Source organism: Aphelocoma coerulescens, chromosome 4, assembly GCF_041296385.1.
Source record: "Aphelocoma coerulescens isolate FSJ_1873_10779 chromosome 4, UR_Acoe_1.0, whole genome shotgun sequence".
NCBI classification, from domain to species: domain Eukaryota; kingdom Metazoa; phylum Chordata; class Aves; order Passeriformes; family Corvidae; genus Aphelocoma; species Aphelocoma coerulescens.
Window position 1 is genome coordinate 46,720,292 of NC_091017.1, and position 15,015 is coordinate 46,735,306.

Sequence of the window (15,015 nt, forward strand, 5' to 3'; positions counted from 1 at the left end):
ATATGAAAATAAAATTATTGTCAGCAAGAAAACAATGAACTATTATGAACTATTTCACAGAAGAACGACTAGTCTAAAGTAAAATCACAGCATGAGAAACTCTATAAAATATCTGAAAACAGGAAGATGTAACAACTTGAGCAGGAGCTAACAATACTGACACTTTTATTTAAAAGAAAACTATTATATTATAACCAGATGTATTGTCCAAAATAGCAGATGGAAAAAAAATAAATCACTTAAATAATTTAACAATTCAAATATGTCTGCCTGAAACAATTGATTTTAAAAACACCTAGAACAGTAAAATCACACACAGAAACAACTTAGAAAATGCAAACCAGAAGATTAACAAAACAAACAGACAAACAAACAAAAAGATCAATTTAAATAATTTTTGATACTCCAAAATTACTGCAACACAAAGGATGATAAAAAGATGAATTGAAAAGAGCAAAGGCCAACTTGAATTGAATAAAGACTTGCATTATCCCATTAAGATTTATATTAAGATAATATTTAGAAGAGTAAGCTTGAGCAAAATAGAAAATAAAACCCTACTTAAAATGCTGCATGAGATTTCCTCATATACTCTAACTTGCACCAATGTTGTATCAATGATTTTAAATGGTAATTACTGGTTTATGCAGACCTAAGAAGAAAGAATAAGTCCCTACAACTCTAAGAAGAGTCAGGCAATTGAAAACTAGGCAAGTGTCACCAGAGCTATGGAAAGCTGAACATGAGAGTCACCACACAGGGTATTGCACAAACAATGTAAAGAATGTTGCACTACGCAAAGAGGGCTGGGTGTCATACTGGACATTCTTCCAACCCAAAAGGTTTTCTGAAGAAGAGCATGTTGCAAACTTCAGGTCAGAGATGTCTACGTTAATAATTTCACTTTTCATTAGCTTTGCTTTGCCAAGCTTTGAAAACAAATCAGGCCTATTTTCTAGGTCATGGAACTTAGGCAAGTGCTTCTGAATTCTGCATTCACATAACCCAGTATTTCTCCAGTTTGGAAACAAACATTAAAAAAAACCCCACCAGGTAAGCAGGAGAACTTGGTGAACAACTTTATTTCCTGATCGGGACATAAAACACATTTGGAATGTTACTGCTAGGAAGTGTTACTCACTAGCAGCAAGAGAAAATTGTGTCTTGTGGAAAATACAGAGGGCTTCAGCCATAGCTTGGCTTTGCTCTGATCACACACCTGCCCAGGCATTGTTGATACTGTTTGCAACTGTCAGACCTTCCAAGAGATCTCGTGAACACCATGAGAAGCATATATCTGGGAATGAACTGGAACATGCAGAAAAGCAAAGTACAATGTTAATTATCTCTTAGCACAACTTCTATCTCAGACAAAAGACAAAAAAATCATAGAAAATAGAATATTCCAAGGTAGTAAGTAGGAAAATAAAGCTTCAAGTATCTATCAAACATAACAATTAGGACCCTGGAAATGTAGACTTCTCTTGAGAGGCAAACCTTGCCCTGAAGGTTACAGTTTTTGCACAGAACACAACACTCTCCAGATCTCATTTCTTCCATGCAAAGTTAGTTTAAACTAGAAATTAAAAAAAAAATAATGAATATATAAACATCAGAGATCCTCTCAGTACGTATTTTTTTCCTGGAAGCACAAAACCTGAAAATCACAGAATCCAATAAGGGAAATAAGTTCCACCACGTAATGAAACATGTTTGGAAATGACTAAAGGAATTATTTTCTGCAGAGATCTACACCAAAAGAAAAAGTACAACATTCCTTTCAGCTGCAAAGTAAGCTTTCAAATTTTGCGTTATGCTTGTTCTGAATAAGCTTTAATGGTTATTATTGAAATGAATATAATCTTGTCTCTTAATATTACTGCATATATATACAAATGGCATGTGCAAGAGAGATCTGGCAAAACTTGGAAACATCTATTCATGCCTTGCTCTACCACACACTGACAAAATGACCTTGAGAAAGTCACCTCACTTTTCTTTGTCTTTTCTTCCAAAATGCCATCTGAGGATAATGAGTTATGCTTTATATCAAAATATATTTACCAAAGAAGAGCTAGTAAATAGTAAATTATTATGGAGTCTAACAAGTCATTAATTTGCTTATATACATTGCTTGGAAACTGTCCACAATACCTCTGCTTTATGAGTTTACCAAAATCTGTGATGTGTACTGCTTGTTTGGGTCATGACTGCATTAATAATCAAACAATTAATAGATATTCTGGAGTACTGTAAATGTTTATGACAGCCTGTAGAATCCATTAATTATTCACTGTAACACACATCTGTGACATAAAAGATGACTTTTGTTCTCAAGGTATGTTGACATCTATGAGGAAAAACCACTGATGTTCTAAATCTTAGCAATACTGTTATTCTGTCTATAGCAGACCAAGTATTGATTGTACAGTCCTATAGAGGAGTGAAATTAATTTCACAGTAAAGACTGTGATTGCAATTCTTCAAACAACTAGTGTAGCAGAAATTAATGCTTGTCTGATTTGAGTATCAGATAGTTTCTGGTTTAGTTCTGTTGCACTAAGGATCTGAATTTGTGTGAAATAAACAAATCTCTGATGAGGAACCAAATCCTGCAGTATTGGTGCTTGATTTGTTTCCCTTCCCCCTGGTTCTTCATGCCCGACTCTTTCCCAGTAATCTTTGCCTTCTCCAGTATCTCAGAGTGGCCACTAGTGAAGCCAATGAAGAACTGGAAATTGAAAAAAAACATATTAACCTTAGGTTAGTTGCCCTCACCAGAGCAATTTTTAATGTGGTAGAAGACATTCAGTCAACACATACACTTTCATTATTAGTTCAGTCAACAGGGAATGTCAAAAGTATAACATGCCTGGCCACACACATGCACAAGAGGAAACCAGTCACTGCAGACTAGAGAGACTCTGTCTATCTTGGTTAACCTTGCTTGTGGGCTATTTCTCCACATCTCTCACGTGCTCTCTTGCTGCAACTAATCTCTGCACTCCTCTAGTTTTCCCTCCCCACCTAGCCTGGGGTTTCATCGCTTCCTTTTTATTCCTTCCGCTGCTGCTTCTTGTTTCTTAAACAATCTACCTGAGGCAATGAGCCCTACCTCTTACTCTGCCTCCTTGGTGCTATTTTCCACACCTACACTTCTGTATCCCCACTCTCAAGACTTTACCATTGCTCAACTGGCCCTTCTTGTATTTCTGTTCTGTCCTTCTGCCTGGTCCACTCCCCTTTCTTCTCTTCACTTGCTGCAGCTGGGAGATACACTTTAAATACTTCCCATAGGCCTACTACATCTCAGTGTCCACACATCCTGGATGCCCTTGCCTGACTCTCTGCAGATTCAGTCTCTGTAAGAGACTTCCATTCTCTCCATCCCATCCCACCCCTTACTGAGGCTACCCTCACCATCCCCATCACATTTTGCCTGCTTTTAAGCAGTATCTCAGCTCTTCTCCCCTCTGAAGTGGGAAAAGCCCACTTCCTCCTCCTTTGTCTTTATTTTCTAGCACAGATTAATTGTAGACTCTCTCTGTTTCTTACTCTCCACTCCTATCTCATGAATTATGAAGTATGATTGCCAAACACATACCTCAGTCTGCCTTCAGCTTCAACTTTCTGGCTGATCTGTGATCAGGTTTACTTCATCCACAACCATTTAATTGTCTCCCCTTCCAGTTGTGCCATCTTTATAAATTTTCTTCCTACTTTTCCAAATTAAATGAAGACCTGCACTTTTCAAGTGCTCTCTTCCTGAACATCTTCTGCACAAATCCTTGCCAAAGGAAGTATTAATATGCTCACTTCCTAAAAGTTTATTCCTTGTGTGACAGGTTGGGTATTTTTCCTTCCTACTTCCATGCCCCATGCTTATCCTGTTAAAACAGAACCCCTGATATTAATTTTCATCCACTTCCTCAGTTTTCTTCTGAAATGTTGACCCTCCTCCAACTCCTCATCCTCACATTACAGACATGCTCTAATAAACAAACACACCCTATGCTGACTCTTATTGCTACTTCCACTTCTCAGTGTGCTGCTTACACTTACTGTCCAATTTTCCCTCTCTCCAGCTCAACGTAGGCTCCTAAGACAGGTAACACCAACACCCAGCTAAAATAACCCTCACTAATACCTGTCCAAAACAAAACTCAAAGCTCACATTACTTCATTCTTCTTGATCATCTTTGTCATCACCAAACTCATTATTTCTCTTCAGCTCTTATCCTCAATTAGTTCTGTTTTGGCTCTCTTATTCTCTTCTTCCTGATGTCAAATATATACCAATCTTAAAAATGAGAACTTACTACAATGCCACAAGTCATTCCTGAAAAAGCCAATATCTTTCTTCTTGGCATCTTCCCAATACACTGACTACTCACCACTGTCTAGGCTGGGAGACAGGATGGTCTGACTGATTCCTTGTGCTCCCCCTTGTGTATGCCATCAGGCTTGGACTGCTGACTTCTGAGGAAAAGATTTTTTATTTTGTGTCTGGCCTAGCCTCAATGCTAGGGTTCCCATTGTCTTGGACACATAAATAAACAAGGGTATGCACTACTTTGGAAAAGTTGATCTCCTGCAGTCTTTGAAGCTGGCTATTCACACACTAGAGCACAATGCAGTCAGTCACTAATCTCTCTTGAAAATGTAGATGTAGGTTATTTTTGGCTCAGAATTTTTAAGAACAAAATCCAGTGTCTTTATGTTATGTCAGCAGTGCAGAGCATCCACAAACTCAGCCTAGAAAGACAAACAATCCATCCAAAGCTGCAAAGATCTAAGGAAGATGAAGCTTGAAAGCTGGCTTTCAATAATTCAGAGAGCTTGCATTTTCAGAACTGTTTTAACCATTTCTCTAGGAAAGTATCAGAATATTGAATACCAAACACCAACTAACTGTATGAAAAGCCAAAGGATCTTTAGCGTTTTTTTTTTTTAATGACATTTCCAGCTAGTGGAAATACTTATGCTCAAGGTACTGATGGAGTTAGTAGTAAATTCCTTACAGGATATGTTTGAACTTCTACAATAAGTAGCATTATTATAGCCCCTCATTATCATACATAGGAAAGATTCAAACCAGGCATTTGGAGCAAAGAATCAAACAAATAAAGAATAACTCTCAAAGTAGCCAACAGATGTCCTGGTCCAGACCTGCTTTTGCTAAAACTGTTTAGAAGCAGAGTCTCTCCTGGAAATAGGTATCTGGGCTCAGAGAAGGGAGAGCAGAAGCAGAAAAGTGGCCACTCACTTGCTATGCAGTCCTTTCTTTAAATACTAGCAGTTATGGGTAAATAATACTAGTGCTACAGAAATATCTGATCAAACAATCTCTGTGGATGTGATGATGATATCCAACAATAACTTCAAAAACTAACTGGAATTCTTATCATAAAGACTTTATTAAAATGTCATTTAAAAACCCCCAACAATTGAAATGACCTAAAAAAATAATTTAAAAACCCCACCAATTTAAATGAGCTAAATCAAAGATGGTGGGGAAGGGGCTGGCAAACAATCCTTTCAGGCTAGACCTCCACTCCAGTCTTACTTCAGGCCCCCCACTGCTTCCCTCCCCAGGAGCATCTCACTGCCGCTCTCCCATCTCCCACTCACCATACACCAGTCAGCAGGGCACTGGCTGACACCTGAGTGCACACCCTGAGGAGACCTTATCGGTCTGAGTAGCCAAGCAGCAGCTGCGAGCATCACTATCCCAGGGGTCTGTGTGAAACCAGCAGCAGAAGTCTCAAGGTGTTAAAGGGGTGTTTGCTTTCCTGTGAAAAGAGGAGACACCAGACTTGGTGAGTCTGAAGTATGAGGAAGAAAAAGGAAAGGTCAAAGGTAGCAGGCAGCCACATATGTTAAACAAAACTCCTTTCAACTCACAGTCTAATTCTAGGGATCCCCTATGCTTCCTACTTGTGCCTGCTTTTGGTCCTTGCTTGGGGAAATGTCTCTTTGGGGGCGGGGGGAGGGGCGCTCTTCCCTTTTCTTGGAAGCTGGGGAAAGGCTCCATCCTCTCAGGAGGCCAAGGTGCAAAGGGTGCTTCTGGAGATTACAGCTGACACCCACTTCTCACACTTGAGGTTCATGAGAAGAGACCTCAACAGACCTAAGAGCAGCAGAGGGCAAGAGAGACAGGGGATCAAATGTACTATCCCGTTAACTCATGCTAACAAACACATTGGTGAGAAGAGATGCACTGCCCTGGCAAGAATGTTTCTTTGTGGGACGGCCAAGCTTTTAGCAGCTACATTAAGATAAATTCTATTTTCATTACTGATACCATATTACAAATCAAAAGAAACCCTTATGAGTTCCTTGTTATAACACTGTCCTGTCTTAATAGGTCTTTAGGGCAAATTCCTTGGTATGCATCTATACTGTGCTGCATTGCCTTTCCCATTACTATTCCACACAACCAAGTCACCCAACAATGAATCATAAGCTCCTGCTTTCTTATGGGGTTCAGCCAGAAAAAACAGATGAGAAACAGGCAATCTAATGAGGGAGCCATGTAATCTTCATTTGAGACTCAAACATTTTTCTAAGAACCAGATGCTGCCTGAAGGCAGAGCTTCACTACAGCCTTTACTCGTTTCACACTTGGTGCGAGTCAAGCCACTTCAGCATGCCGGGGTATGTGCTTCCTAGAGTCTCTTCCCTTCCCTCCCTCCTTCAGAGGGCACTGCCTGTGGGTCTTGCGAGGGTCTGACCTTGCAGGGGTGAAATGAGGGTACAATGCAGGAAGTCATGCTGTCTCCTCCTCGGGAAAGCTGAGTCCCAGAGCATGCTGGGGTATTTAAAGACCTCGATGCCTGCAAGTTCCACACAGCGCGTACAACATGAAGCAGCTCTCTGGCCTTGACCCAAGGGAGGCCCAGTCCAGTGCTGGTCACTGATGCCTATGACCACAGCACCACCTTCCAGGCCGGCAGCCCTGAGGAGCTGTGCGGTTGGGCATGAAATCCATGTCCCCCCCGCCCCTCTCTGCGTGAATCCACGCACATCAGGGCAAGGCTTAAAGCACCTTCAGTTGGCTGGTCGCACTCTCAGACCGCTCTGGGCAGGCTTTTAGCCCTCAGGCGCTGCCTCCCCCCTGCACGGAACGGTTAACGTGGCCTGAAGAGCTCCTGCCAGCTCCCCATGTTCCCTCCGGTGCCTCCCGGGAGCTATAAATACAGCAGGCACATGCTCTGACACCGCGTTCCCCAGCAGGTACCAGATAACTTTAATTTGCCCTTTAAACGTCCCGGGCCGCGCGTCCCTCGCGGCCGCCGCTCGGGGGAACATGGCGGGGCGGGCCCGGCAGGCCGCAGCCAATGCCCGCGGCCCGGGGGGGCGCCTCCTCCTATCGCGAGAGGCCGCGGGCTATAAGCGGGGCGGCGCGGGGCGCAGGGCCATTTGTCCGGCGGGGTGGGGAAGTGCTCGCTCGTTGCCTCTCTCCGGGCGGGGCTGTCGGACCGGCTCACGGCATGGGTGACCAAGCGCTCAGCTTCGTCAAGGACTTTCTGGCCGGCGGGATCGCCGCCGCCGTCTCCAAGACGGCTGTCGCCCCCATCGAGAGAGTGAAGTTGCTGCTGCAGGTGAGGGGGAGACGGGGGGCGGCGGTGCTGCGCCACAGGTGGTGCCGGCGCGGCGGGCGCTACGCGGCGTGACTAAATATGGGAAGGAGCTCGGCCGGCTCCGGTTACGCGGGAGCTGCCCGGGACATTCAGCACCGCCTCGGGGTGGCGGGAGCAGGGCCGACCCCGTCGGTGCCCTTCACTGTGTGGGGTCACCTCTGCGGTGCCCCTCTCTCACCGTCCCGTCCTCCTCCTTCTTCTCCCTGCAGGTCCAGCATGCCAGCAAACAGATCACGGCCGATAAGCAGTACAAGGGCATCGTGGACTGCATAGTCCGCATCCCCAAGGAGCAGGGCATTCTCTCCTTCTGGAGAGGCAACTTGGCCAATGTCATCCGGTACTTCCCCACCCAGGCCCTTAACTTCGCCTTCAAGGACAAGTACAAGCAGATCTTCCTGGGCGGAGTGGACAGGCACAAGCAGTTCTGGCGCTACTTCGCAGGGAACCTTGCGTCCGGGGGTGCCGCGGGAGCCACCTCCCTCTGCTTTGTCTACCCGCTGGATTTCGCCAGGACCCGGCTGGCGGCTGATGTGGGCAAAGGAGCCACTGAGAGGGAGTTCTCTGGCCTGGGCGACTGCCTTGTCAAGATCTTTAAGTCTGATGGCTTGAGGGGCCTGTACCAAGGATTTAGTGTGTCTGTCCAGGGCATCATCATCTACAGAGCAGCCTATTTTGGCGTATACGACACGGCCAAGGGTAAGAAGGTGCATGGAGGAATGACTGCAAGGGAAGATCCATTCAGGAAAGGCACTCGCAGTACACTGGGCAGTACAAGGACAAGCAAGGCTTGGCTCAGCACCGGCTGAATGCAATGCTAGAATGTGCACAGGTGTTTCTGACATGCATTCCTGCCTCCCTCTTCCCTCTACTTGCTGCTCTGAGATGCCTTGGGTTTGGATTGACTCCGGGGTTGGTGGGTGATTATTCCTTCCACAGCCATCTTTCCCACAGCCCTTTCCCTCTGTACTGATTCCATTCATTTGTTCTTGATGACAGGTATGTTGCCTGATCCAAAGAATGTGCATATCATAGTGAGCTGGATGATTGCCCAGAGTGTCACTGCAGTGGCAGGGCTGGTTTCTTATCCTTTTGATACTGTGCGACGTAGGATGATGATGCAGTCTGGCCGAAAGGGAGGTAAGAATAAGTGCTCCTGTGGTGTTCTGGCTGCAGAAAGTTTCTCTTCATCAAGATAAAATGGGAGATACTGTTTTTTTTGGTGTTTTTTTTTTTTTTTTTTTGTTTTGTTTTTTTGTCTTATGGAAAATTAATAACCTTCTCATTGGAGTCCTTAAAAATCCAGTGGGGAACACATTGCTGGTTATTTCTAGCATGTTGATCTAAAAGACTGAGAAATTACTTGACTTCCTATGGAGAAATAATTTTCCTTAAGTGATTACTAAATTTTAAATCCTCTGCTGTACTTTGCTTATTCCTTGTTGTTTTTAAGATACAAAAATTGAAACATACTTGCTGTATAACTTCAAGCCTTCTAACCTTTATGTTTGTTTCCGCAGCTGATATTATGTATAAGGGCACAATTGATTGCTGGAGGAAGATAGCTAAAGATGAAGGATCCAAAGCATTCTTCAAAGGTGCCTGGTCGAATGTGTTGAGAGGCATGGGCGGAGCTTTTGTATTAGTACTTTACGATGAAATCAAGAAGTATGTCTAAAACTTAATATCATAATGCAGTAGTTCAATTGTTCTCAATCAACTTTTTAAAAAATATGAACTTGTGATGTAGTGGACAACAAAATATTTCCTAGGGAAACAGAATAAAATTTGAGTAACATATCTGGCAGAGATAAGGATGCATTAATTTAGAAATTGTCCACAACATCACAGTTACATTTTGTATGAGAATTCCTCCACCATTTGTATTGGAACCTGTGTATATATTATATTTCGAATTGCAGGTAATAGATTTTGTCTGGAGACAATATTTAAGTGGTCTATACCTAGTTTAAAAATCTAATATTGTGAACTGTTAATAGATTGTCATAAATATTTATTATACTAAGTAATGTCTCTAGCTTCCCAACACTGTGATGACATAACATGAATTAAAATAGTGTTTTCTTCTAAAGCTCTATTTTTTAATATAAGTGAAAAGTATGTCTGAAATTATAAACTATACTAAAGCACCAGGCTGAGTTCCTAACTGCAGCCTCTTCCTTGACAAATTATACAGTAATATGCTTGAAGCCATAATGTGATTTTTCAAATATATTTTGTAGAATATGGAAATACAGTGTTTCAAAAATTCCTTGTATTGTCACAAAGGAAAAAGTTGTCTGCTCTGATGTTCAATTGAACTAAAACTGAAATTAAATAAATTAATATATTAATGAACTTTTTCCTGTTGTTTTCAGTACACTGAACACATTACAAGCATGTCCTCCAAGGTGATGTGCTAATCAGGACACTGTTAGTGGCTGTCTCTTGAAAGTTTTTTCAGCAGAGCTTTAGGTAGGTGGTTATTGATAATTCTACAACTGCAAAACCAAGTGGATTCAGTTTAAGGGTACTGCAGCCAGCTATCTTAGAGATAGGCTTCCACATAGTCTTAGCTGCTTGTATAATTTGTTAATATTACCCTTAACTTTGAAGCATGTCCTCAGTGAATAAAGAAGTCATTATTGCTTATTTTACTTGAAATAGTATTCTAGAACTGAATACTCAAGAGGTATTTAAATAACTACACTTTCAACCATTATGAACACATTGCACTATTATTTACCAGTGAGATCAGTCCATGCTCAATACACTTTTTGAACTTCAGATGCTGCAGGGTTGTGAATGCATGGAAGGAACAGGCTGGCTGATTAGGCAAAGGAGGGAAAGTGAGTTGTGGCCATTTCAGTTGTTCAGTTAGACTACATAGAGACAGGCATTTGGTCTGTACCCACCTAGGAAAAAAACCATAGAATCAGAGCATAGTTTGGGTTGGAAGAGACTTTAGAGTCCATCTAGATCCAACCCCCGTGCCATGGGCAGGGACACTGTCTGCTAGACTCAGTTCCTGGCCTGGGACACTTCAGGGTTGGGGTGTCCACAACTTACCTGGGCAAAAGGATAAGACTAAGCAAGTAATCAAATGAACTTTTATTTCACCTTCATCTTTTACTACTTCATATGTATGGCTTCCAGTTATCCTTTTCCTATATTTGAAGCATTTGTCCGATGCAGGTAGTCCTAGCTCACTGTCACTTGGCATGATAGGCTCTGTTTGTCTGCCACAGATTCAGACCAGCAGCTCTGTTCTTCCTGAAGGCAGGTACCAGCCACTAACCAGTGTATGGAAGCAACATCTATCCACTTTATCCACTTGAAGAACACAAGCTTTTGGGAAATATAGATCCAAAAAATGACAGGCTCTTTTTAAATTAACCAAATATGTATTTTTTTTTTTGTCCCAGGACAAAAACCTAGCCTGATTGTTACATCTCCCTTTTTCATGGTTGGTCTCTTAAATACTTACTTTTCTAGATACCAGGTCTGTCTTCTTTTCCATAGTAAATAACCAGTGTTACAATCTATCAAACTGTAAGTTTATGAAGAAAATATTTTTACTGGTTTTCAAAGTGCTTTAGTTTTCCTTAAAAACTCTGCCAGTTTCTGCTCCTTCTTTTTCTTCTTCCTCTGCACATTCCTAATGGTTCCTTATGAGAAGCTTGCTAACACAATCCAACTATCCATTTCTGATCTAGCTCACTGATAAGGCTGCAAGTGGCATTTGGATGTGCTAGAGAAGATATAAGTTGGCTACAAAGAGACAGACTGTAATAGGCAGAGGTATAAAACCTTGGGGAAAATGTATGTATGAATGAATAAGGTAATTAAAAGGAAGCAAAGAAACTTCAAGTAAGTGTAAATGAAAGAAGTTACATTCCAGAGAAGAAAGTAAACAGGGACTAAAGACTATTAAAAAGGAGAGTTGAGTGGTATCAATGCAGGAAAACGCCACTGGGCTAAGAGAAAGTACATGAAATAAAGTATACAGAAAACACAGGTAAATGGCTCATTTCTGCTTCAATGCCAATGCACACAGTATGGGAGATTCCAGGCAGTGCTCTCCATAAAGATACCTGTGGTCAGAATTCAAAACTGTCCATGAATTAACCATTCTTCTGAAAGCAGCTCTGCCCTGAGTCTGTGGCACTCAGTGTAACACTTGCTGAAAGTGTAACCTAAAATGCAGCAATCAATTCTGAAAGGTTGGAAATGAGAAGGCTTTACAGATGGTTTATAGTTGCTACTTGAACTCCCATTGTCACAGCCAATTAATACTACTTCTTTTGTACCTTTGCAAGAATTGGTCACAGGTAAACTAAAGCCAGTGACAAAACCATTATTCCCTTACATCTAACATTTGAACAACAGAAAACCTGCATTTTTTCTATGTACCAAGCTATTCAACCTTCTTTGCACCTTAATACTAATTACAAAAATCTGAAAGAAGCCACTGCAATAACAATTAATGTTAAATATTTTATTTCTTACGATTTACAAGTGACATACAAAATTGACACTCTTTCATACCAAAGTTAAATAAGATGAAGCAATTAAAAGTTGTGAACTTCTTCACAGAAAAAAACCTATCATATGAACATTCAGAAATACTTAAACTGTTATTTGGATATTCACATTCAAGGACAAAAATCTTTAAATAGAGAATAATTTTAATTAGCACAACAATAGAAAATAAATACAGCAGCACTATACAAAGAAATCATTAACAGTTCCTAACCATGAATAACAATCGCAATACAAATCTGTTTGCCACAATGCTGCTTAAAAGTTCCAAGTTTTGTCAAACAGCTAAATTTGATCGGCATGTCACCAAGTGAAGAAGCTCTGCCAAACTATCACAAGGACCAAGTAAAAAGTGTGTTACAATGCAGAATACCTGAAAGCCTAAGCCTTCATGCAAGCACTAGCAAAGAATAATACACTTTTCATGTCAAAGACCCAGCATTACCAAATACAGCTTTTTTCTTTATCCATAATACAGAGATTTCCTGTATCTCTCCTGGGAAGAAGCTAGGGAAGCAAGCAAAGTTTCAGCAATATCCACAGATAGTGGCGTCACAATTTATGCTCTTTATAAGGCTACAGGCCTACAAAACAAGCTCACTGAAAGTTTGCCTTTATGTATAGAAATAAACCACACCACCTACTATTGTGATTACCAATGCCATTAAATTTTACTCCTCTTGTAAATGGATGTTGAAATTGGAGCTTATCTGACATTACTACAAATATTAGATATGAACATGAGACTTAAAAACAGGTCAAGAAAAGTAACAAGACTTTGTTCTCTATTGTCTTTTTTTTCCCCCCTAAATCCTGGTTAGTAGTCACTCAAAATCAAATGTTCAAGATGTTTCCTGCACCTCAAGTTTACATCTCCTCCTTGAGAACACACATCTGCAAAAACAGGGCCATGAAATATTTCCCTTGCTTAATATTATTCTCTAGTTTGAGAAGTAACCAGAACTTACTCTTGTTTACACTGAATCTGAAACTGCTGTTTACTTCAGTCTTTACTGTTCAGATAATATCAGACGCTTCTTTCCTATGCAAAGATCCCAATACAACTTCCAAAATCCTTTTGATCTGGAAGAGACACAGCCTTGCATACAAAACACACTCCAGGTGCTAAACGTTTAACAGTGGCAAAACATCATCTTCTGCAGCCTCAGTATTCTAGCTCACCATGCAGGAATACACAATCTGCTTTTCATCTCTTCATACTGCTGTTAAAGATTCCTTCAGTCACAAGAACATGACCCACAAAATTCAGAAGGCTTTCATAAAGCCAGGATGTAAAGCAAGGACAAACCAGGAATTAAGCCTATGTTTATAAATTTAATGCATTATTTTAAATGATTATTAATATTTTAAAAATTTTATTTACATCTTGCACCTGTAGCGCAGCAATTCTTTCCTTCCATGGTATGGATACAAATTCCACTTATGATCTGAGACTAAAATAATAGTTAAATTTCTATTTCACTTGTCCATTTAAATACTGCCTTCTCTTTCTTAAGTTCTTCCTGTCATGGAAAACAGTGACAGAAGTTTTTCATACCATTTTAAAACCATTTTATAAGCAGTAACTCTAAATGCAATGCATTTCAATCACTGAACAATGCAGAAAATATTTTTGCACACAGAATTTACAAAAGCACTAAAAATAGAAGTTTTAGTATCATCTCAGTATGCAAGGCAAAGAACACACTTATAACCAAGCGGCACGAACATTAGTGGGTTTAGGTCTCTGTAATGCCCCACTGGCTGAATCAGACATGGGCTTTTCATTCCTCTGGTTCAGTGTACTTTGTACAGTGGATGGTCTTGAAGGTCCTCCTGTTAACACACAAACATACAAAGGGAGAATGTTTATGCTTAGCACAACAGAAAACTTCATGCTGTGTTAGCACTGCAACACTCATTACCATAGCTCTCAATAAAACCCCAAAACAAATCACAGTAAATTGAATACAACCCCAAAATAGTGGATTATGAGTTGTTTATAAATGATCACAAAAAAAAATTCAAGCCTGTGGTTCTTTACCCTGACACATATGGCTCTATAGAGACACATTGTCTATGTCCAAATCTCACACATAGAGTTTCTGAGAAAAACAAGGCTACTATCAGTAGATCTGAATTTTCTGAATGAGAATTTGAACATTCATTGATGTTATTTTGGGGTTTTTGGTAAGGTTTGTTTTTCCCCCCTTCTTCTTTCAATAAAGGGTACTGGCAAAATGAGAAACACTTTATTACAGGGATTGTTTCTTCTTGGAAAAGATGATTGACAGGATAATTTATTGAAAAATTAGGATGGCAACAAAACAATGCATATAGTAATCACTTTTGGTATGATTGGAAAAATTATTTTGATGACTTTCGTTTGATAAACGATCAATCTAGAGATGACAGAGAAAACATTTGCTATTCTTAACAGTAAGTGCTTCACAGTTCTAAATTATAAAAATATAAACATATGCAAAGAAATGCAATAATCTGCAACTTCAAAGTACTTACTTGGAGGACTAAGCTGGCTGAAAGGAGATCTACTTCTTCTTACAGAAGATGAAGAACTCAGGTAGCTCATCTGGCGGTGATAGTCCCTCAGTTGTTCAGAACGCCTCAGACCAGCTGTTGGTTTCACTGCTTCCAATCTTTTCAGGAACGCCTTAATATTGAAGAAAAATGTCATCAAGAAAGACAAAGAATAAACAAGATGCTGCAAAACAAGCGGTCATAAATTTATTTTTATTTGAACTGCAAGAAACCCCAAAATTTTGAGCAGTGCACAACAGGAACTCCTCCACTGGTGACCAGCATATGGTCATAT

At 40.6% G+C, this 15,015-nt stretch overlaps 2 protein-coding genes and 1 long non-coding RNA gene across 4 annotated transcripts in view; 1 reads left to right on the forward strand and 2 right to left on the reverse strand.

Annotated features, from left to right (window-relative positions):
• Window positions 1-1,934: 1,934 nt before the first annotated feature.
• Window positions 1,935-7,232, reverse strand: LOC138109056 (uncharacterized). The gene is made up of 3 exons (XR_011150238.1): window positions 6,735-7,232; window positions 5,632-5,792; window positions 1,935-2,731 (listed from the first exon to the last, which is right to left on the reverse strand). It is a non-coding gene; the product is annotated as an uncharacterized lncRNA (long non-coding RNA).
• Window positions 7,233-7,414: 182 nt separating this feature from the next.
• Window positions 7,415-9,998, forward strand: SLC25A4 (solute carrier family 25 member 4). Its single transcript, XM_069013863.1, has 4 exons — window positions 7,415-7,604; window positions 7,853-8,339; window positions 8,640-8,780; window positions 9,161-9,998. The coding sequence occupies exons 1-4, from the start codon at window positions 7,494-7,496 to the stop codon at window positions 9,316-9,318; spliced, it is 897 nt and encodes a 298-aa protein (XP_068869964.1). The 5' UTR covers window positions 7,415-7,493; the 3' UTR covers window positions 9,319-9,998.
• A 1,878-nt stretch (window positions 9,999-11,876) lies between these two features.
• CFAP97 (cilia and flagella associated protein 97) overlaps window positions 11,877-15,015 on the reverse strand; it is a 33,416-nt gene continuing 30,277 nt past the window's right edge. The window contains exons 5-6 of one of the 2 annotated variants that reach the window (XM_069013865.1): window positions 14,703-14,853; window positions 11,877-14,018 (exon numbers count right to left, since the gene is read on the reverse strand). In XM_069013865.1, coding sequence (XP_068869966.1) covers window positions 13,891-14,018; window positions 14,703-14,853 — 279 coding nt within the window. In that variant the 3' untranslated portion in view covers window positions 11,877-13,890. The remainder of the gene's footprint in view (window positions 14,019-14,702; window positions 14,854-15,015) is intronic. The other variant, XM_069013864.1, reaches the window with a different exon arrangement.

Excerpts from the sequence above, each read along its gene's own strand:
- SLC25A4 (XM_069013863.1), top strand. The coding sequence starts at position 7,494 with ATGGGTGACCAAGCGCTCAGCTTCGTCAAGGACTTTCTGGCCGGCGGG. Across the intron at positions 8,340-8,639 it reads CGTATACGACACGGCCAAGG|GTATGTTGCCTGATCCAAAG; the intron begins GTAAGAAGGTGC and ends TCTTGATGACAG. Across the intron at positions 8,781-9,160 it reads GCAGTCTGGCCGAAAGGGAG|CTGATATTATGTATAAGGGC; the intron begins GTAAGAATAAGT and ends TTGTTTCCGCAG.